At 39.0% G+C, this 23,206-nt stretch overlaps 2 protein-coding genes across 11 annotated transcripts in view; one reads left to right on the top strand and one right to left on the bottom strand.

Annotated features, from left to right (window-relative positions):
* The window catches only part of apbb2b (amyloid beta (A4) precursor protein-binding, family B, member 2b), a 54,854-nt gene extending 45,662 nt beyond the window's left edge, over positions 1 to 9,192 (top strand). For 7 of the 9 annotated variants that reach the window (XM_044113776.1, XM_044113774.1, XM_044113772.1 and 4 more), the window contains 5 exons: positions 270 to 357; positions 1,755 to 1,838; positions 1,965 to 2,080; positions 3,478 to 3,657; positions 5,174 to 9,192. In XM_044113776.1, coding sequence (XP_043969711.1) covers positions 270 to 357; positions 1,755 to 1,838; positions 1,965 to 2,080; positions 3,478 to 3,657; positions 5,174 to 5,344 — 639 coding nt within the window. In that variant the 3' untranslated portion in view covers positions 5,345 to 9,192. The remainder of the gene's footprint in view (positions 1 to 269; positions 358 to 1,754; positions 1,839 to 1,964; positions 2,081 to 3,477; positions 3,658 to 5,173) is intronic. The other 2 variants (XM_044113775.1, XM_044113773.1) reach the window with 1 other exon arrangement.
* A 1,002-nt stretch (positions 9,193 to 10,194) lies between these two features.
* On the bottom strand, positions 10,195 to 22,677 carry LOC122829521 (putative methyltransferase NSUN7). Of its 2 annotated transcripts, none has more exons than XM_044114131.1 (12): positions 22,544 to 22,677; positions 21,544 to 21,717; positions 20,580 to 20,638; positions 19,461 to 19,597; positions 19,219 to 19,371; positions 18,453 to 18,636; positions 17,602 to 17,815; positions 16,316 to 16,459; positions 15,269 to 15,370; positions 14,947 to 15,064; positions 13,907 to 14,027; positions 10,195 to 11,150 (listed from the first exon to the last, which is right to left on the bottom strand). In XM_044114131.1, the coding sequence occupies exons 1-12, from the start codon at positions 22,665 to 22,667 to the stop codon at positions 10,329 to 10,331; spliced, it is 2,352 nt and encodes a 783-aa protein (XP_043970066.1). In that variant the 5' UTR covers positions 22,668 to 22,677; the 3' UTR covers positions 10,195 to 10,328. The 2 variants fall into 2 exon arrangements, with proteins under 2 accessions (XP_043970066.1, XP_043970068.1); XM_044114133.1 differs by lacking the exon at positions 22,544 to 22,677 and adding an exon at positions 22,062 to 22,184.
* Positions 22,678 to 23,206: the final 529 nt, after the last annotated feature.

Genomic DNA, 23,206 nt, shown 5'->3' with positions numbered 1-23,206 from the left:
GCTTTACTTCTTTAAATTGTAGTGCAGGAGGAAAGCTTTTATCTTTTTAGTTTTAAACTGTGACCTGTTTAATTTTCTCTGTTTTCCTGTGTTCATTGGGTAAACAGCATGACAGTATCAGCTGTGAAGCTGCTCCAGCGCTCTTCGTGTAATTGTTTTCATCCCCCTCCAGCTCCTGTTCTCATCCACTTTCACACACATTATTACATGTTCTCTTTTCTTCCTGTGTGTGTTTCCACCTGGGTGTGGAAATCCTTTCTTTTATGCAGATAATGACGGAGCGAAAGAATGCCAAAGCCATGGCAGGAGGTTCACTCCAGGACAGGATGCAGGCAGGGCTGGACCTCCCTTTACAAGGTGCGCTTCATCAATATATTCACCCTCTGTGTGTGTATGGAGAGACGATGGATTCTGCAAGAGACACGAAATAGTAAATGTTATTACCTTTGGGGCAGTGTGGGAGGATAGTGAATGTTTCACAGTAACATTCTTTGCTAAAGTGGCATGTTTTTACCAGAAGCATGAGAGCAGCTAGAAATACAAGTCATGTTGGAGTCATTAAACGCCACTGATGTGGCTCTAAATAACAATGTTTATATCTGTGGGTACAAAGCTTTGTTTTGGTTATGCTGAGTTAAACCTTACTGCACGTAGAAGTGTTGATTACTATTTCATTAAATAGAATTTATTGGCAGCTCATTATTTGGTGGATGCATTTGCATTCCCTAAAAAAAAAAAAAAAAACAATTACGAAAAAAGAAAAGTAAACTCATTCAAACTCTAATATATTTACCACCCAGCAGCATCCTTCCTCGCTCCCATTCGGTTTCTTTACCAAAACTACAAATTCTGAAAAAGTATCCAATGCCTTGCAGGTTTTAAAGGTTTTGGATCAAGTGCACAAGCATAATGACTCAGTGTTGCATCATCTCCTCTTTACACTGTCACGCTTCCAAGAAAGATGAAGGAGAAGTCTTTCATTCTTTCATGTCATTTCATCAAACACATTTGTTGGCAACCATGTTTAAAAATGTCTAAAGCCCCCAACCTTGAATCTTTTATTAAGGTAGCATAATTTATCTCAGGAAAGGTTAGAAAAACCCAACCTTTTAATTTTAGAACATTTGTTCAGTAGATAAATATGTCAGCAATTGTTTCTTTAAAAAAATAACTGGTTTCACAAGTATTGGTGCACTGAAAATTCCCATTAAAGCTGCATTGGGAGTTCTGAGAAAGCTGTAAAATTTGAAAAAGAACAACTTACAAATCTCTTTCTCAGAACTTGGGAACTATAAGCATAGCTGCAGCAAACCTGCAATTATGAGTAGGAACGACAGGAATGATGTGAGCGGCACTTGTGTGCATGTACATAAGTATGATTGGCATCGCTAAGACCCTCCTCTTGGCTCTGATTGGCTGTTCCTGACAGTTTGATATCGATAGATATGTGAATTACCACCTTTTGTCCTGTAAATATTTGTTCGTAATACTTCATTTGCAAGAACTTCATACTGAAGGTTTTTATTTCATCTAATTAAATAAACCTTAACAAACCCTTCTTGAGAGCAGTGCTAAGTTTGAATTGGGTCATGATGTCGTTTCATCTCTTGCCTAGTTTTGACACTGAAATATATTATAGCAGAAACGTGAGATCCTAATGTAGAGGTGGGAAATGGTGTAATTTAATGCACTACATTGTAAAACACTTGCTGTTGCTCCAAGCTGTTGTTAATGCCGTGATGAATTTTTCCCAGCAGAGTTTCCCACACCAAAGACGGAGCTGGTTCAGAAGTTTCAGGTCCTCTACCTGGGCATGATGCCTGTGGCCAGACCAATAGGTCGGTGCACCACGCTGATATGTGCCTGCAAATGTAGTTTGAAATTTCTCTGCAGTGTTACATTTGGTGCAAATGTGATTTCATTTGTGAATCTTGTTTGATTTCCTATAATATTCTCTTTTCCAGGCATGGATATACTGAACGGAGCCATAGACAGTCTGATTGGCTCTTCCAACAGAGAAGACTGGACTCCTGTGGCCCTTAATGTGGCAGATGCCACTGTGACCATCAGCAAAGACAAGGTCAGACATCTGCTGCTTGACTGTTCCCACTAAACTCTCCTGTTTTCTTTCTCTACTGCTTTTTATAGAAAACGTCTTCTTAGACACTTTCTCGTGCTGCTGAGTTGATTTTATTTTTGTCGTTGCTCAAACTGAAAACAGATTAGGCTTGCAATAAGATGCAGCCATTACTGGGTTAATGAGGTCTAACTAGCTGTTAGCGCTCACTACTTCAGGATTTATGTACCTTTCCAACAGCTTATAGTAATATGACATCTTTCTGCTGTAGGTTAAGGCCAATAATTACTTTGCAAGATCAGAGAAATTAGCTCCCTTTCTCAAAGCTACAAGAACAAAGTACTGTCATTCTGTCCCTGGTTTTTAAGTACTTGCAGCTTGTTTGTGAGGCAGAACCTTTCTCTTGTGTTCTAATCAAGAGAAAGAAAGCTTCCTGGGTTTATGAATGTTTTTGCAAACAAGAACTTTGTTCTTTTAACCACAAGTAATTGAGAACAAGTTTTTCTGCCCTTGCAGTAATGCTAGTGGCCTTTGGGGAACACCCTTGAACTTTGAGATTTCCCCAAAGCTGGCTACATTTCAAATGAAACCTATTTGATGACAGAGGTTAAATACTACAGAAGTTCAAACAGAAAATCTTTGCTATGCTTTGTTCAACAAAGTTATCACCTGAAGTTTTGCTCTTGCTTGCTTTCTTGCTGTCCCATTGAATCGCAGGCAGGTCTCTAAAAGATAATGTTTCCTTTTAAATAGTTCCTTACATCCATCATCTGACTTGGAGCTGCAAAACATTCAGATCACATGATTTTGAAGTGTTACTGAATATTGAAAAGAAAATATAAAACACGTTTGTAAGTTATGCTTTTGTCACTTCTCTTGTTGCTTTTCACAATCTCCAAACTTTTTCCCTGCACTTATTGATCTTGGTTACTAAAATCCACCTCAGTTATGAGCTTAATGTAGAGTGAAAGTCTAATAAAAAGTTGTTACAAAGCAGTTATAATACATACTACTTAAATAAAACAATAATCCTTCATATATTACATTAAAACTCTGACTTTATTGTAAAGACCTCATTGATTTTGAAAATAGACAGGCTTCACTTTTCATCCCTGGGTGCCAACTTCCACACTGAGGATTGTATTTGAGCAGATGATGTGCTCACTCCTTAGAAACGTTGAATTTATTAAATCAATTGAATTTATTAAACTACCAGATTCTAATCAGCAGCTAATTTCTTTGAGAGTCTCCACATAAAGATGGTCATCGTACCTCTGAATAAATATATATGACCCTTTAAGTGCATGACTCGGTCCAGTGATTGTGTTATGTCTTATTCAAATCAACTTTTACATGAAGGTAATTGTTTTGATTAATCTCACACCCATATTTCTGTCTAGGATGAAAAGGAGGTGCTGGTGGAGTGCCGCGTTCGTTTCCTGTCTTTCATGGGCGTCGGCCGTGACGTGCACTCATTTGCCTTCATAATGGACGCCGGCGGCCATCGCTTCGACTGCCATGTCTTCTGGTGTGAGCCCAATGCTGGAAGTGTGTCTGAAGCCGTGCAGGCAGCTTGCATGGTGAGTCTAACTGGACCGAAACACATTAATCCAACAGGACAAGTAGGAAGATTACAAAACTAAAGTTTGGAGGCAGAAATTGTGTTTTATTTCTTCTCCCCTTTGAATAAATAACCTCAGAGCGCAGTGTTAAAATCCTTCTGTTTTATATGTGCTACTTTAATACTAATTAATACCAAGAAAACCAGGTTTATTACTTTGATATGTCTGCATTTAATATTTATAAGGCATGCATAAAATCTGAAAAGAAACTGACATCAATTCAATTATCTTTGTTGTCAGTAATGACATTGGAGATAAAGGTTAATAGACTCATAGTGAAATTCCATAAAATGTAAATTATTTAACTTTGGTCTGATCTTCAGCAGCATTAACAGGTGCACACACACAGACACCTGGGCTGTTAAGAGTACAACATATCAGGTTAATAACTGCACCATGCAAACGTTCTTCCTCCATGCTTTCCCTGCAGTAATTAGCTGTACAAACTATTTATTTCTCCTCTCATTCTGTCAAACAATAATGGCTAAATATAAATTTGGTTAATGTTGCAGGTAGGGCTGCACATGTCGTTTGTTTTTCAGCTTTGATTTCACCCTTAAACATGAAATCCTTTCCTGTTGATCCATTAAATCACAGATGCACAATTACCAATGACTGCTGGTGAAATAACAAATGTTAAATAATGTTTTGTATCTTATATCTGAAAGTGGGCCTACTTTCTTTTCCCTTCTGATAGTTGTTCGTTTTAAGCAGGAAGGCTCAGATCAATATTAAAAATGATTGAAAGCCATTTAGCTCGTTTTGACATTTTAAGGTCCAGCACTAAATATGTCAGTGTTTCAGGGTCCAATAGAAGCATTTTATTAATGCTATAGTGAGTTAAAAATGCATGTTCACATGATCCAAATATATTGTATTGGTGTGTGTTAACCAACAAATAAAATAAAATAAAAAAAAGTTTATAGTTAGAACTTGACAGCATTAAGGGGATATGAATACTACAGCAAGGCACTGTGTGTAATTTTCAGAAATATTTTTTATTTAACTTATCATCATCATTGGTGATAATTATTGTTTACAGTAATCTTGAGTGAATGAATGAATGAATACTAATGATTTCACAGTGTGTCTATTCCTTCCTTATGTTTGCTGTGTTTACAACCCAAAAACACCATCTGCAGTGTGTGGAGTTTCTGCCAGCCCGTCGGTTTGGGCTGCACCTCTCCGTCTGCCGGCTGACATATGAGATTTGTCCACTGCAGGCCAGGCCATTGATCACACATCTGAACTTTGGATATATGGCCACCCACAGACTCGCACGCTCCGAAACAGATTGACGGTGCCAAGAATCGTTAGTCATTACTATTGATCACAGTCAGCAGCTTGCACCAGTCCAGCTTCCTCCTTGACTCTCCGTCTTTCTCTCATACACCTCCACTGCCGTCCACTCAGCAGCTGTAACTCTCCATTATTTACAGTTTTCCGCTGTGTTCTCTCTCTTTTTGTCCCACAGCTGCGGTATCAGAAGTGTCTGGTGGCCCGGCCGCCCTCCCAGAAGGCCTGCGGCTCGTCGCCCCCCGGAGACTCCGTGTCCCGTCGGGTATCGACCAGCGTGAAGCGAGGCGTCCTGTCTCTCATCGACACCATCAAACAGAAGAGACCCGTCACAGAGCTGCCGCAGTAACGGCAGCGAGCCGGTACAGGCTTCCCAACACAGCTCTCGGTCACCACGGAAACATCACCGCTTCGCTGCCAAGACCCCGTCTCCATCACAGACTCCAGCAGCAGTAGAATAGCTACAGGCTTAGTGGAGTCTCCAGTGGCTTTTATTTTCGTTTTTTTTTTTTTTTTTGGGGGAAGAAAATCTTAAGCGTTTCTCAGTCGAGTAGCTGTTAAAACAAAAACGATTCCCAATCAAACAGGAGCATCCAAGATAGTCGTGTACATGACTCTCATTTCTATCAGTAACGGCGCGAGGAGAAGAGGGAACAACCTGAAGAAGAAGCAGGAGGCGCTCCTTCAAGCACAGCACGCGTGCCATGACCGAGCTCATCGCTGACCAAAACGCTCATCTCTCCATGCTTTCTGTGTATCTGTGTCTGCGCCTGTCAGCATGAAGCTCCACACCGGGCCACCCTCCCTTGTCATCGTTCAGTCTGTATTGGCTCTTCTCCCTCTCGTCGTCCTTTAGTAAACCTAAACGTCAGAACAAAACAAAGAGAGAACGAGCGGGAAAAGCCATCATGTTCTTGTTCCTGGATGAACAAAGGAAGCTGCTACGGACTTGAGAGATTCCAGTGCAACCTGTTCAGCTGAGCGTGCATGAAGTTGTTGTTTTTTTTTATTTGTTTGCTTTTTTTTATCTAAATGTGAACCATTCGAAACAATGTGGAAACAGTGCTGCTGCTTTCAGAGACAGGAGGAGGAAAATCAGAAGGCTGCATACTTTTTGGCCTCGGGACGAGCGGTGACTCGTCACCGGAATCATCCTTCACATCTTTCCTGTTTTTGTGTTTTGTTTTTGTTTGTTTTTTTTCTTTTGGTCTTTTTATCTTTTAAGAAATTACAGATAATAGCCATATCAGAGGAAGAGCTGTGGGACAGTTTTCCCTCATTGGTATTCAGTGCTAGACTTGCTGGTTCTAACACAGGAGACATCAGCATGCTGGAGGGAAATCTGATAGTTTCTCTTCAATCCCACCTCACTCCCTGGAGACGCTGGGTCCTCTAATAAAGTGGATCACCTGGAGCAGGGGTCCCCAAAGATGGCCCTCGAGGGCCGGCATCCTGCATGTTTTAGTGACATGTCATTGACATCATTGACATGCTGAAAAGGTTGTAACTACCATCAGGGAGAGAACTAAAATGTGCAGGATGCCGGCCCTCAAGGACCGACTATGGGCACCCCTGACCTGGAGGAAGAGAAAGGAGACTTTAGAATTGTTTTTTTTTTTTTTTTTCTTTTTTCTGTAGGATTGTTTGGGTTCAGCCTTCAGTTTCAAAGGAAAACCCAGCAGAACGTTTGAGGGGCTCAAACTGAGCAGGAGTTTCTGGCGCTGCTATTTGTTTTCAAGGTTCTTCTACAGTCCAGAGTGCTTTTGTGTAAGAAAATCTTCATTTGAATTTGTTTTCACCAGTGCCATGGGTATGTTTTCAAAAAACACAAATCCACTTATTTCCCTCGTCTATCTCTGTACTGTCGTATATCGGACATGTTTGGATGTAAGATAATCTTTTATTCCACCTTAAACCTCGAACTGTTTGCTAAGCCCCTCCTTCAAAACGTTATCCAATCACAGCACCAGAAACTTTGCTTCTTTTTTCTTTTTACTCAAATTGTGTTAATGTTGGGAAGGGTGCCTAAAAACAATTAACTCATAGATCTGACAGGTGATACAAGATGAATTCAAGGGGTCGAGGCTTAGCAGACTAATGGTGTTATAGATCAAATGTCCTATGAAAGAATTAGTATACCACCAAGAAAAAACTGTTGGCTTTTGACTATATTCTTAAACGTTTTAGGTTTCATGAAATACTTCAGCCTCAAAAAAGGGAAATGATGAAATTATTTTGTGGGGACATTAAATCCACCCACGGCATCAGATGCGGGCGCTTCTTTCTGTATAGGGTTTCTATAATTCAAATTAATTTGTTTTGAGTTGGTGTAAAATAGTTTTAAATCCTTCAACATCCATCTCAAAGGATTTGTCGGCCCATTTTCCAAGGTTTTGGTCAAGTCTGTGTCATGGAGACCTAGTACAGCGTCACGTGATTTGTAGACTTCCCACTTGAAAGCACCACAACAGCGCCCCCTGCAGTCAGAATTTCTACTGAGAAAGTCGGTTTTTGTCCAATATGGCTGCCTTCAATACAAATTTCAGTGAAAGTAACCTGTATAAACTATTTATTTGCACCTCTGATGGTTTTATATTTATGTGCACTACCTGCGTTTTGTTGTTTTACAATTGGAAGACTTTATGCTGTAGAAAAAATAAAACCGCCATCCTTCACATTTAACACTATAGCAAACATAATTTGATTGATAAATAAACCAGCATGCCTTTGATTTAATTCTTTTTTGGTTTAATTTTTATTTTATATTGGCCATGTCGAAAAGGCAGATGGTCTCCTCCCAAAGTTTAAAAATTTATGAAACACATTATTTTTTAAACCTTTTTTTTGTCATCCAAACTAAAATAATCGACATCAATTAGTTTTTCTGTATAACGCACAAAAATATTAATTCCCAAGTTTCCTAAAAATACATAAATCTTCGTCTCGGTATCATGTGTCATCTCGAATAGATGATTTCTTATATAAATCAAATTGTTACACATATTACTGCATTATGACTGGTCCGTTTGGTAAAGATGATGCACAGCCTCGGCCCTTTGCTGCTGTTGAGCCTATTTGGTTTTAAATTAGCCATACTATTTCTAACTTTTGATTTTTTTTTTTTAAATACTAATTTTCGTGCCTTTTTCATTATTTTTTCTTCTTACACTTCTATGTCTTCCTCAATGACTCCGGGAAATAAAGCCTGATGTGCTTGTAATGCAATAATAACGTAAAACCTAAATAGCACACATTGCTTCAGTGAAAGTCAGTAGTTTTCTGGAAGAAGTCAACAGTTTCTGTGTGGTGTATTAACTCGAGACACAAGTGTTGGTGCATCTTTCTTGTTGTCTTGCCCGTAGCTCTAAAGTAAATTCACAAAACTAAAAGGAACTTGTTTTGTAACAGAGACTGATGAGAAAATTCAGCACATTTCCCTTTTTCGCAGAAAGATGTTGACATGTGAATAAGATGACATCAGTGTGTACAGAAAACCCACTCAGTGTAACATTTATCATTGTTATAAGCTATGCCTTTATTTTTGAATGTCTCTTATTTTCTTATACGTTATAAAAAAATGCCTTTTCTGAATCATACCAAATGGCCAAAGTGTAAAATACGTATATAAATTGTTGTAGATAGGAAAATATGAGAGCAAATAATGAAAAGCAAGGAGGCGGTTGGACATTTTTACACTTTAGTTGATGCTGAAATTAACTGTGCGATTTTTATCTATGCATTCTTTTGATCTGGAGAAAAAGGAAAGTCATGAGGAGCAAAAGAGAGATGAAGTGTATTGAACAAAACTATTTTTTATTTTATTTATTCTATTTTATAAAAGGTATATACTGATTTTATTAGTTGGAAGCAAGTCTCTCGATTCTGTCATTATTTCAGACCCCAGTCAACTCTTCAAACGTCACAAAAAGCTCCCGGTTTGCAGAAACAAAGCAGATAGAGGAATATATCTTCACCCTGTACAGTGATCACTTACCGCTGAGGGTCCACTGCTGCTCAGAGCGTCAGACTGAGGAAGAGGACGAAGAGGGCAGCTGCAGTGGACCTGCAGCCTTTCTGTCAAACTCACACAGACACCCACAGTCCATTCGATGGATGTGTTAGCTTCCGTTTGCTGCTCACCAATTTGTACACTTTAGCAATGTAACCAATTGTGAGAATAAATGGCATAAAACACTCTTCCTGGTCTCTTTTATTTGAATTAAAGCACACGTATTCCATTTTTTTCCTTTTTGATCTCTTTTCATTGAGAGGAAAATTTGAAAGATGATTTTAGTTTGTGTTTAGTAATGTTTTGATAACAGGCTCAGTCATCGGCATGCATCAATTAGTTTGACCTAATTGATGCATGCCGTATATGTATTGACCTTTGTTTGTAGTCAATACAGAGCAGCTCTGTCATTCTTTAAAATCTTTATTTTGACAGCTGCTCTATATTTCTTTCTTAATTTAACGTAGAATTTTGCTGGGAGAAAATCCCATCAGAGTTGGTGAGAGTTTATTTGTGATGGACTAGTAGCCTGCGTGGGTTGTACCGCGCCTCTTTCAGGGACTGAGACACATAAAAATAATCTGAAGTCTAAAAGGATCTTAAAAATAATTCAGTTTATTTATTTAGTCCAAGTTCACAACAAATGTCACCAATATTTATTTAGTCCAAGTTCACAACAAATGTCACCAATATTTATTTAGTCCAAGTTCACAACAAATGTCACCAATATTTATTTAGTCCAAGTTCACAACAAATGTCACCAATATTTATTTAGTCCAAGTTCACAACAAATGTCACCAATATTTATTTAGTCCAAGTTCACAACAAATGTCACCAAACACATTAAAAGACAGACAGATCCACATCTACTTCCACAAGCAGATTCAGGTTCAATCATGTAGCATTTGGGCCCAAGCATGTGGTGACAGCAGAGAGAAATGATGAACTAAGATATTTTGTTTTAGGATTTTCTGCTGGAGAGCATCAGTTATAAAACAAGACATTCAGGTCCTGAAGGCTGGAGAGTATTTTCTGAAGTCAGACGACTGTGTGATGGACAGTGTGTGCGTGTGCATGCGTTTGTTTGTAACATTTTTCTGACGCATACTACGACCCACTGCCTCTTGTGGGGACCCAAAAGCAGCGTTTCCCCACAAGGAGAAACGCTGCTTTTGGGTCAGGGGTTAGATTTAGGACTAAGGTGTGAATTGAGTTTTGGGCAGGGTTAGGATAGGGGTAAGATTTCAGTTGTAGAAATTAATGGAAGTCAATGGAAAGTCCCCACAAAGATAGCCACGCAAAAGTGTGTGTGTATATATATTTTCTATAATTTTCTCAGGGAGGCTGAGGATGACGATGCTAACTGATGGCTGGAGGTTGGAGACTGTGGCTGGGTGACGGAGCCGCTTGGAGAAGAGATTGGCGGCAGGATGTGACCTGCAGCCGTCGGCGCTCCCTGTGTTTTTCTCACGTTTCCAGATCGGCTCCTTTGTTTCTCCAGGCTCCTCTCTTCCTCCTCAGGTTGGATGTTTTCCCTCTCAGAGGTCATTTGGGCATGTGAGAGATGTTTTTCTAGAACTGGAGCTGAGCCCTCTTCCAGCTTCCGTACTGGTTTTCCGCTGATCTTGTGTGCAAGAGCTGTGATTGGAGACAAGTGTCTGGAGGGTTTTTCAGCAGACATTAAGGTCAGCGTAAGACGTGGTATCCGCCTCGGTTTGCTGTGCTGAGATGGATTTACTTTTCTCTTTGCTTTCTTCTTTTGCCCTTTTGCTTGATTTTTCAGACTTGCTGCATCACCTCTGCTCTGTTTTTTGTTTCTTTTGCTTTTTCGTTTTTTCTTCTTCTCTGACTTGGTCTTGCTGTCCATCCCTTCAGCCACATTTTCTTCACCTTCTGTTTCTTCTTCCTCTTCCTCTTCATCTTCTAAAGGTGGAGCTGGATCTACTCTGTCACTGATCTCTGCTGCCTCAGGCTCCTCCTGGCTGGAGGGAGATGAAGGCCTGCTGGTGCTCGAAGCGACTCGTTTCTTCTTCCTTTTGCTCTTCTTTGCAGGTTTTGATGGTTCAGGAATTATGCCACCCAAGAGACCCTTCGCTGCCGCCCTTGCCAACACATCCTGAACTGATTCTACCTTTGTGGGATCCGGCTGAAAATATAAAGACAAGTATTTGGTGACCTGGACTGTTAGAAGATTCAAACATCACTACATTTATTTAAGACACGTCTATATACACCTTTAACATTAAATACATTTTCTCTACCCTGAGAAACTGTATTTATCACGCTCTGAGTTAAATGTTAATGTGGTCAGATTCTGCTTCACCCATCTGTTTCCATTTTGTATCACCATCCTTCCATTTTAAAACTCAACAAGCAAACTAGTTTGTACTCATATGCGTGAACATGGGGGTATTTCTTGAACAGTACATAAAAACGCCTAAAAATGCAAAAAGTCTTACCTATAATTTAGGCAAATTGTGTGAGATTTTCTGAAGATCTAATTTTACACTCGTTCCGTGTAAATTTATCCCATAGGAATGTTAAAAGTAGGTTAAAATTGCCAAGTGGAAGTAAAAAAAGATACATTGTTTGAAGAATTTTCTACAGCTAAAAATCTGAATAGTGTGGAGTGCATTTGCATTCACCCCCTGCTTATTGTGGGCGTGGCTTCACAATAAGCTCAATAAATTGACTATAACCAATCTGCATCAGCAAAACCAATCAGGATCTAGCTTTTTGTTAGGTTTCAAATTGGTATGTTGGAAAATTTGTACAAAAATTGCATAACAGACATAGGATCCATTTGGTCCCATATATATCACTTATTACACGTTGTCAACTTTGTCCCTCCTGGGACAATTTTTTAGTTAATTTCCTGTCCATATGGGTCCCAGATGCGCAGCAAATGCTTTTCAATATGCTTTCTTCAGCTTTCATTAGGATTTCCTCTCTCTGTGCATCTGTGGGAAGCAATGAACAGTCCCAGATGTGAATGTACCATCTGCTGCTCTGATGGAATTTTGCCATCATTATCTTATCAAATAATAACCTAGCCTGCTTAAAATGTCTATTTTGTCATTGGGAATATTGTGTTTCTGTTTTGGGGTTTTGAGTCACCCCCACCTGTTGTCTCACTAACATCCTCTGGTTTGCGTGATGATGCTGTGTTTTTCCCTTAAATTCCAGCAGCGTTTTTCAATTGAATTTAAATCCAGGGACTGAGATGGAGATTCTTGGAGACTTCTTCTTTGTGGATATGAATGCAGCACTGGAGGCTATGAAATTATTGCTAGTCCAGACACAGACCTGCTTGACTGTGATTGCCATAATGTTTCAGTTGGCATGTGTGACCATGTCTGCACAGACAGTTTCAGCTAGACCATCTTTATTTTAGTAAATCAGCTTCTGCACAGTGACTTACAAAAGCATCAATACTTCACTGAAATCTCTCACATTTTGCAACGCGACCATTACCTACAGTAAGAAAATCAGACTTCAATAAATATTATACAACAGCAAGATGGGATTCAGGAGTCTTAGTGTCGTACTTCTAAACATATTCATACCCCATGAACACATTTTGTCACTTCAACAACATAAATAGAAAATTATTCAAGAGATCTGATTTTTTAAAAGTTTTTGCAATTACACATTAGAACGAGTTGGTGCACGCATCTGTTCAGCAATATCTTCTCTGATCCTCCTGAATGAAATCCATTGCAACCAGTTGCCACCTGATACCAGACATGTTGGAAAACTATCAGAGCACATCACCTGGAACGTAACATCCTAGCTGTAAAACACGGTGGTATCAGTATCATGCTGTGTGGATGCTGCCATCATACAAGCAGGCCAACAAATTCATTTACACAGGAGAGAGCAAAGGACAAATAGAAGTGGATGCTATATTTTTAAGATTATCCTTTTACTTCCAATTTACAACTACACACTGCTTTGAGTTGCATTAAAAACCCAGGAAGACACATTCAGGTCTGTTTTTCCAACATAAAGTGTAACAACATTTTGATGGTTTGAATACAACAAACTCTTGTATTTATTTCCGATTATGATCTCTAGTCAAAGCAGTACAGTACTGCTTTTACTGCAGGGGTATGAATACTTTGGCAAAGCAGTGTGAGATTCATTCTTTTTTTATTTTATTTTAATGAACATAAGGGTTTTGTCCCAATATGTATCAATTCATCAGCTGGTTTTAAATTGAAGCAGATTCAGTGGCGCATCCAACGCTTATGGCATTCATCAACATCTTATAATTCCTGGATTGTTCTCTGTGCTGATGCTCAGGCTCTGTGGCTTCACTGGAGTTTTTTTTTTTTCCCCAGCTGCAGCGGATCAAAGCAGCAGCATCTCATTTCCTACTGTGGTACTTCTCTTGTTTTATGAGTGAAGAGGAGAAGGGAAGAAATAGAAGGGGACAAGCAGATGAAGCCACAGTGTGATGCGACATGACTGTGAAGGGTAGAAGGAGGGTAGAATGCCAGAGAATGATCCGTTTAGTTTTGCTCTGAGGCACTGAAACGTATTCCGGGTTTGAACATATTTTGTCTTCAACTCGTCTCCTTTTTTTTTTTTTTTTGAGTATTGAAATAGCGCTGCAGTATTTCTACGGTGCAGCCCCCTGCATTAGGGTGTGCGCGTGTTTGCACACCAACGAGCTGACTGACCTCCCAGCAGACAGTAAAAGAGTGCCGCCTCAGCACTTCTCAAAGGTCTTGTTGCAAAGTAATCAAACGCAGACACACACTCACATTGATATAAATTCTCCGGCACACCAAACACGCACACAACAAAATCCTCGCTTCCCTTCAATCTCCACCGCAACCTTCACCTCTACATTTTTCATTTCCACATCTCACACTTTCTCTGACCTCCGTCTCTCACCTGCCGCGACAGTCTGGCTATGAAGCAGCCATTGGTGAACTGAGCGGGATGGAGCCTGAAGAACCTGGAGTCGGTTTCATCTCCTGAAGCGGAGTCATCGGGGAAAATAGGCCCATTCACCCTGAGAGACAAGTTGGGTAACATTTAAACAGCCTGGCCACTGTTCATAGAAATATTGTTACTGAATTACTGTCTAGGTGTGTGAGAGGAAAGCCTTTGTGTTCAAACTAAACAGAAGAATAAATTTCATATAGTAACAGAATTAGTTGATACAATTTTGTATTCTCTTCCCTGGCTGCCTGTTTCTTTAAAAATTCTAGTTTTTAAATGTCTAAATCTTTATGAGCTTTTACATTCACATTTCTCCCAGTAGACAGTTAAGATCTCAAGCTCAGAAGCTGCTGGTTAAGAGTGCTGCTGAAGGAGGAAATGACACAATAGACTTTGGCACGAGTTTGCCCAGACAAGCTGTGATAAAGCTTAGAACTGTGAGAATCTGGCAGAGAATAAAAGAAACCTCAGCGTATTCATACAGCTCAGAGATCTTGTCAGTAGTAAATGTGAGCCAGGTGACGAATGGGGAAGAAAATAAGGGCGCCGCACAAGCCAGGGAAAAGACTAACGATTAACAAGCATATGGCAAAATATGTCAAGACAAGATGACCACAACACAACTGAAATATTACATCTGTTATAAAAGAGTGATGTTAGACCAAAAATATTCAGAAAACCGAAATAGATTAGATCTGCAAAGTAAGCAACCTTAAGTTCATGTAAATCAAAAGTAGCTTAAGTACTTATATTTCAACCTGTTCTTATTTCAAACTGCAGTCCTCCAGGCCTGATGTCCTGCAACTTTTAGATGTCTCTCTGGCTTTGCACACCTCGCTCCAATATTAGCTCATTAGCAGAGATATTTAGAGTCTGACTGGCTGTTAGTGATGCAGCTTAGCCAATTAATTTGAATGTAGGCCAGGGACCGCATGGTCACAAACCACTGGTGGAAAGAAACCATGTGACAGCAGGTTTAGTATTTGTACCTGAATGGCAACAGTTTGGGGTGAGTGTGTGTTTTCTCCAACACTCTTCTGACCAGCTGTTCGTTTTCCTCAGGACACACTGAGCGAGTGCAGTAGACCACCGTCTGGACCTTTGGAACTAACATGACGCACAAATATAACGATCCAAAGTGCTGTGATCACGAGGCTTTTATAATATTTATGAATGTACTTAATAACATCAGAAATCCTTCTGTTTATGAGGCATATTTATGTTTAATCTGGCACAAACTGTTGCTTGTTTAAAATGCACAATGTTTACATGGTAGACATTGTTCTTATGTTTATCACAGTTTATACTCACAGGACAACGCGTGGGCCAGCAGCCGGGCCTGTTGGGTGGTGAGAGAGAAGATTTTGCTTTTGGAAATCGAGTCGTGGGATAAATCTGGCAGTAGGTTCCAGTCTGTAAACAGAGTTTTACAAATTCAGTTGAACTGAACCTTTTATTTATGAAATGAGAAGATATTTCTCATTTGGACATAGCTGGAGTTTCTTCATCCCTGTCTATAATTGAAACAATGATCTGTCAACCTTTGTTTCATTTCCATCAGTGTTTGGGGTTTATAGCTTCTTACACATGCAATACTTTTTATGCTCATGGTTGAGAAATATGTGAAAAAAATAAAATAAAATTACAAAGCAGCTGAAAACTCAGTAAAAGTTGGTCTCATTGTTGTGAAACCAAAGTCAGACATCAGTGCTTAGCACAGTGGCCCGCCTTGGTGAAAATGTTGTCTGAGAGACCTAGCAAACCGGGACTTTATGGCCAGCTCAGTGTGCCTGTGATTTCCTACTGTCCAAGGAATTTAAACAATTCCATGTTTAAATTGTAAGGGTTTAACTGATCTGCAGAAATTCAGTCATTAAAACTTTATTACAAGTTTGCAACTAAAATTTTATGTCAGTAATGTTTTCTATAGGAACCAGTTGTTTGGTAATAATAATAATAATAATAATAATAATAATAATAATAATAATAATAATAATAATAATAATAATAATAATAATAATAATAATAATAATTATAAAATCAATCAATCTTATTCTGCACATGTGGTTGGAAGGGAAGTCAAAATACAGCATTTCCTGTTCATTTGGGATTTCCTTTAACTAATATTGTTAAAATCTTTTATCTCGTACATAAAAAAAAGTAAAATCTAAAGTTGAACTACACATGTTATCATCTAATAAAGTTTATGCTCACAAACGATACCTGTAGCTGACTTGCTGCTATTGCGTTCTGTCATAACTTTAGCATAAACTGCAATTATTTTAAAATTATCAGTTTTTCTTGCTCTGCAATTATATTTACCTTTAAAGATCAAACAGTAATGTTTCAAATGCATACCTCCATGTTCACTGTGCATTGTGGTGACTGGGTCATTGAGGGCAGAGGATGAACACTGAGGCAAAACTATGATGACCTTTAACCTCTGTACAGTGACGTCCCACTCATTCAGGCTGCAGAAAGCTGCTGGCAGGACTTTGACATCTACAACATAGTGTAGAAAATCAAAAATGATTTTAAAACAGAAAAAAACCTATGCAGTGTGAAGTATTTAGTATACGTATTAGTTACTTCACATCTGTGCTATTAATGATAGTTGTTAGTAGCTTAAAGTTATTTAGAGTTAATTTTGAGAATTATTTGGCACTGGGTATTACGAAGCTTTCAAGTCAACAATAGAGCAGGATCTGGCAACTTGATATGCAGGTTTCAAATGCAAGTTAAGCTTCAGACTTTATTATCCCCTCGTCACATTAAGCTGTGGATTATACCCACAGCTTTTAGTCTGATGTACTCCCACGGAGTTTGTGACCCTGTCAGACGACACCACCACATCGGTCTTAACCTCAAAATTTAATATGCTATTTGTAAAACACTCCATCAGAAAAACCAAAACACACACTTAATGTACTGGGATTTATAGAACAAGAGATCAATAAAGACTTTGATAGGTCCACATTAAAACTACTCCTTGTCGATATTTATTCTGGTTTTTTAGATGTTTCAAAGTTTTGTTGGACTTTGGATGCTATTTTGCTCATTTTCAGTACTGACCATTTTCAGATTTTCTTCTTAAGATTGATGTATAAGTGTTTCCAACATAAAAGGTGAATCAACACTGAAAGAACCAATTTTGAGCTTGATCTTTATGCACTTGTTTACCAACGGAGTAGTTTCAGTCACAAGATCTGTACATTTCTCTATCAAATGAGAATATAAAACACAGCATGAAAAACAAACAAAAAAAGTAACAATTTAGCCTGAACAATCGATTTCCCACTGAGCTGTTTACTTGACATAAAACTCTACTGAACATAGCTGCTACTTAGTTAATCTCTCAGGTTTTGCTGTATTCATTTTTTACCCTTATTTGTTGAATAAAATTATCATTTATGTTTACTCAGGTTATATTTGTCTGATATTAAACTTTGTCTGATGATCAGAAACATTTGAGTGTGACCAAAAAGCAAAGCAAAATACATCTGTAAAGGAGTCTGTACATTTTTCACAGAACTGAGCCGATGCACACAAATCAGATCTGTTTGTCTTGTAATGTACCTTCAGATGATATTTGCTCTGCGTTGGCACTTTATAAATAAATTAAGCTGAACTGAATTGTTTCTTACTTTTGATTCCCATCTGAGAGAGCAGATTCTTCATCTCTTCTGTCTGCACAGGAGTGTGATCAGCGCCACACACCAGAACTCGGCCCGACCGAGCAGCGGCCGCTACGGCTACGTGAGCCACGGTCAGAGCTGAGAAGGAGCCCGCCACCAGGACGTCCCCTCTATCAAACAGGACCGGCTGTGACACGCTCACTGCCAAACACACACTCCTGTCCTGCAAAAATACAAAACACACACATGTTCCTCTGATAGGGATTCAGGGCTTGCAGGGCTTTCCTATTTTTACTTATCCAGCATAACAGAGCGATGTGCAACCAAAATAAAATCACACAACTTTAAACGTAAGTTTCAATTTAAAAAAAGGGCAAAATGTCAAATTGAGTTCAGCATTTGGCTTCTTCTTCTTTTTTTTTGTTCAAGGAACTGAGAATGTTTGTCAACATTCTTTTATTTTGCTCTCAAAAAAGTGTAAAATAAGTTGGAGCTTTGTACCAATGATATCAGTGCTCACTGAACCACCGCTGGAGTACTCAAGGCTGCAGCAGATAGCAAAGAGAGAGATCTTTTAAACTCATAAAACTATTTGTGATGTTTATCCTATTATACGCTGATTGTTATACCTGAATTTTAACCTTATTTGGTTACAGAGTAAGGCTTTAATTTTAAAATTTTCACTGAAATAAAGAGTAAAAAAATACACACGTTCAGCATGTTGAAGAAAATATTTTGTTCTTCAAAAACACTTTTTTTGAGGTATTTTCTTTCAGAACTCTTTGCTAGTGTTTACAGCTGCCCTTTGCTGCAGAAATAAAAAGCAGTTTTAACATGTTTAGCAGTGCAGACATTTCTACCTGGATGTTTAGCACATGTGTGGTGGTGAGGGCGCTGCTCTGAAGAGGTTTACAGAGGCTGCGGGAGAAAATGAGCGTATCTGGACAGAGAGGGTCCTTGGAAAATGTTGAACCTGTGAGGTCAGCCATGTTCTTCACTTCACTTAGGTTGGCACTTTGTAAGATTTTGCAAATTTCATCAAGACTGCAGAAAAGAGGACAAAAAATAAAGTTTTAAATTGAGCTAGACCATTGAGCTTTTCTGCAACAAACATCTGTGCTCCGGTGTGAAACAAGATGAGATAAGATTATTCAAAGGAGGATGATCAAAGGAGGACAATTCTCTCTATGTGAAATGTGAAATGTTAAAAAGGAAAACTAAGCAGTGTCCTATTAATAACAACTGGCAAACATGCCACTATTAGGAGCAGGGGAAGCAATGTCATCACATACCTTATTGAACAGTGATTTCTTAGCATTTTTCCCTACTGGATAAATTTTTCTTTCACATTTTTATGTGAAATTTTGTTACTGACTTTTTACACATCGTCATCCTTTATTTTCTAATACATGCCTCTGCCTTATTTACATTTAAATCATCATGCGTTCTCAAACATTAAGAAAAATCTTTGATCACTGGATGAGGTTAAAAAAAAAAAGAGTAAACTTTTACATTTCTTGGACTTTCAACTTCTGTGGGTTGTAGAAATTTCCCAAAAAGTATTCTTTTCACGTCATATCTGCACACGTAAGCCATAGACGAAAAAGCAAAACCAAAAATCTGTACCTGGAGTTTAAAGTGTTGACCCATGCGTAGTACGGTAAAGACTTGGCCCTGTGCTCTTTGGTTCTGAGGGAATCGGACAGAAAACGGGAAACGCTCCGCAGGCCGTGTTTCACCCTGAAGCGAGCCAGAGATGCAGCGAGTTTGACTTTCCATCTGGAAGAAATAAACAACACAACCACGCCAACGTTACGATTATAAGCATACTGATTTTATATGTTAATATGACACTTCTAAACAAACACCTCTGAAGGCATTTCTCCAAGTCTCTGACTTCAGCAACAACCTCCTGCTCTCCTTCAGCTGGATGCCGACGAAGCAAAAACCTCCTGTCCTGGAAGTCATACAGCATCACCATTGCCAATGGCAGCAAGTCGCTGTACTGTAAAACACATAATTGTTAGTTACTGGTAACAGAATGAGAATTTCTGAAGCCCCAATTTAGATTTTTTTTGCAAATATTATAAAAGGCTTCCCTACAGAGGCTCCTCCTTCCATGGCAGGAGGAATAAAAAAAGGGTCAAAATCTCTTAATAGGTTACAAAATCAGGATAAAATATGAACTTAAGAATAAAATATGAACTTGGTGATTGTCAGTAGAATTTTGTTAAATTTTAGTTTCTGCAAAACTGCCTTTATAAACCATTTTCAAAATTTTTCTAAGTAACTTAGACATCTCTTTTAGGCTCATGTAAAATGTTTTTGTATTTGTCAAATTTTTTTCTGCCTTTCTAGGGAGACACATTGAATGTTGTGGGAACAGAAATGCAACTCCTTGCACCTTTGGGCTTGTGCTGTCTGGCCAGGCTTCCATTTGAGGAAGATAAATCTGCTCCAGTGAAATAAAATATGAAAAAAAAAATAAAGAAAGAAACTGGGTTACACCTAACCTGGAGAGAAAATGAGTGCATGTGTGTCCAGAGGTTGGAATATAGATGCTGTGTGCTGAATAATAAAGGGATCTATGGTGCCTTTATGGTCTCACTTTCAGGCTAACGACACCGCAGCCTATTTCACTGCATGTCCCCCATCCTTCACTAAAGTTACCATTCAGGCATACACACAAACATGGCTATACACAAGTGGGCTGCTTCACTTTATCAGTGTGTGTGTCATTGCACATTGTTTTATGATGTAATTTACAGTCTACAAATTGCGGAGTGTGTCATCCTCTCTCTCGCATGCGTTGCTTGTCAGCCATAACCACTCAGACTGCATAAGATCTGAATACAAATGGGCTTTTAACTGCATCCCTGCCGGTCTCCTCATCTGACAACAGAAAACCTACACATGCACAGTCAGTCAGTGTTTTTAATCAGATTTGGGTTTGTGGACACTGAAAAGTTGAACCAGATGAGACTCACGATGTTCTGAGATTTGTGGAAGAAGCTGTCAAAAATCACGGCCTCCAGTAAATCTTGGTCTAGGAGGGGAAAACATCAGGTGATACATAGAAAATAAACTAAAAACTATATTACTCACCTTTTTTTTTTTAGAGCTAGCAGCTAACACGAACTCAAAGTCTGCAGAGCACATGGCATTCACCAGGAACTAATAAATCAGTGTGAAACACCTTTTACCTCAGTGTTATTGTCAGAAAACATTTTTAGAATCTTGCTGCTAGCTGAGCCTTGGAGCTACCCAGGAATGAGCTAAACACTGATAAACTAAAGGTGTCGAATGTGCAAAACAAAAGCAAACTGAAGTTTATACATCTGTATAATTCAAAAAGGACACACAAATCAAATGTCCAACTGAAATTTATTCTCATCCAGCTTGTTTGGGGTGATTTAAAAAATATATATCACAACTTGTGTCTATCAGGACAACCACAAAGGTTTTCATTTTATTACTTTTCCATATTTTCCCATGTGACCAACTTCAGCAAAATCTATTTTACAGTTACATTTTCTGTTCAATCAACCCACCTCATATAAGTGCTCATAAGCACTCATAAAGCAGATTTATATTCATGCCAACTGCACCTCTTATCACCTCCCACCCAGGCATCTGCTGCACCTTCAGCTCAAGTGATTTGCTCTCACATGGAGAAGTCAAATGAACGACTACATGCCATTTAATCTACAGATTGCATGTTGAAGTTAGTATTCACCAAGCAAATATTGGAGCTGACGCGTACTGCAGCCAAAGCTTTTCATTATGGAGATTAAGCTGCCAGCACAGAGGTCGTCGAAGTCCGAGGAGACAGCAATGAGAGCAGGTAAAATTAATTTAGCTACCATGTTATTCTGCAGCCTTCAATGCTTCATTTAGAAACCCTGGTCCTAATATTAACTCGGATTTCTCACGTCAGAAAACAAGTCTTACATTTGAGGGTGTTGAAAGCGAGCTGGTAGGCTTGTTTTTGAGTGGCCTCGTCATCGCTGTTGAGTGGTAACCTGTTTTCATACTGCAGAAGCTGATGGGGCTCCGGCTTCTCTCTGCAAAGCTGCTGAAAGATGGCTGCTGCCTGGAGAAAGACCTGATCCGATGGAGGGCAGACTGAGGACAAAGGGACAAGAAAGATGACAGCTGTGAGATGGTAGAATGGGAACGTGTGGAAATGTTCAGCTGGGCGAGTGGAGGAAAATGTAAACACTTTGATGCATCAGGTGAACATGGAAATGTGATCGCAAACTGTCATTCTACAAATTTATTTATTTTTTAATTATTTGACACTTAATATTTAATATTTAATATAAATTTCAACAATGCTGAAAACTTTAAGTAATGAAACATGATAAGATGAAAGTTTATTCTAAAAAGAAAAACAGCATATCTGGTGAGAAATAAATTAGAACAACGCCAGATTGACTGGGATTAGTTGGGATTAGTTGTAATTTTACCTGCCTGAACTGGGTAAAATACCACACCGTCGTTTACAGTGCACATGTTTACATCACTACTCAGCATTTTGAAGGAGGTTTGTCCTCTTTGAATATTACACAGTAGAGCAGGTCATTCGAGCAGCTTCACCCTGAAAGCAGGTCACAAAACGGTGTAGATTACATAGACTTGTTTGTTTAATTGTCCAGTGTCACAAAGGTGTACACTAAAACAGCTGAAAGTCAAACTTTAGGATAAAGTTTCAGTTTGCTTTGTTTTTTCTTCATTTGATGCTCACAGATCGGCTAGCTGACTGCAACCTGAGGCTGCACACATATCCGCCTCTTTCAGTTGCCAACAAAAGCTTTTGTTCAACATTCAACTGCTGCCTTTTCTTCATATGAACGATTTGAGAAAAACCGACAAGTTTTCCAGGTTAATAACTTTGCAGCACTTTACAAAACATTTAATTCGTTATTTCAGCTATGAGATTAAATCTCACCTGAGGCACGAGACACTGAATGAAGATGCGGCAGAGGAAGCAGAGAGGAGAGCGGCTGCTTGTTATCCTGATGGCCTCGCTCTTGATGAGAGATGATAATCGCCTTCTCTTTCTCAGAGCTCATATTTACGTCCTGTCTGGAGCCATCTGTAGTGTAACACAGGAGGAACAGCGTGCCAGCGTCGGCTGCTCGCGTTACACACAAAGATCAGCTCAGAAAAACACAGGTCAAGAACTGCTGAGAGCAGCTTGTTTAATTGTCCAGTGTCAGAGGCTGTGCAAAAATCGTCATACACTTTGACCTCTCTACAAACTTAAATTAACTTAATGGGATTTCATTTTACAGATCAACGCCAAGTATGGCACAGCTGAACTGTGAAGTCGATTTTTTAAATGTTTTTTTACGCATATTTAGAGAAACTGTTGCTTATTCTTTTCAAAACGGCTCAGCCTCAGTTTTATTGGATGGAGAGCGTCTGTGATCAGCAATTTCAATGTTTTGTAACAGAATCTCAGATGGACTTTTGTCTTTGTGGTCTGCAACTGAATCTGGCCATTCAAAACACGAGGACCTGGTTCAATGCAAATGTTTTCATCAAAGCTCAGGCAGAATTTTCCTGCCGTTGTCCTGCTAGATTCAAAGTTACAATTCGTCTGTTGGTT

This window comes from Gambusia affinis, linkage group LG04 (assembly GCF_019740435.1).
Source record: "Gambusia affinis linkage group LG04, SWU_Gaff_1.0, whole genome shotgun sequence".
Lineage (NCBI taxonomy): Eukaryota > Metazoa > Chordata > Actinopteri > Cyprinodontiformes > Poeciliidae > Gambusia > Gambusia affinis.
The sequence above is the reverse complement of the archived record's forward strand: the minus strand, read 5'-3'. Positions and strand labels throughout refer to the sequence as shown.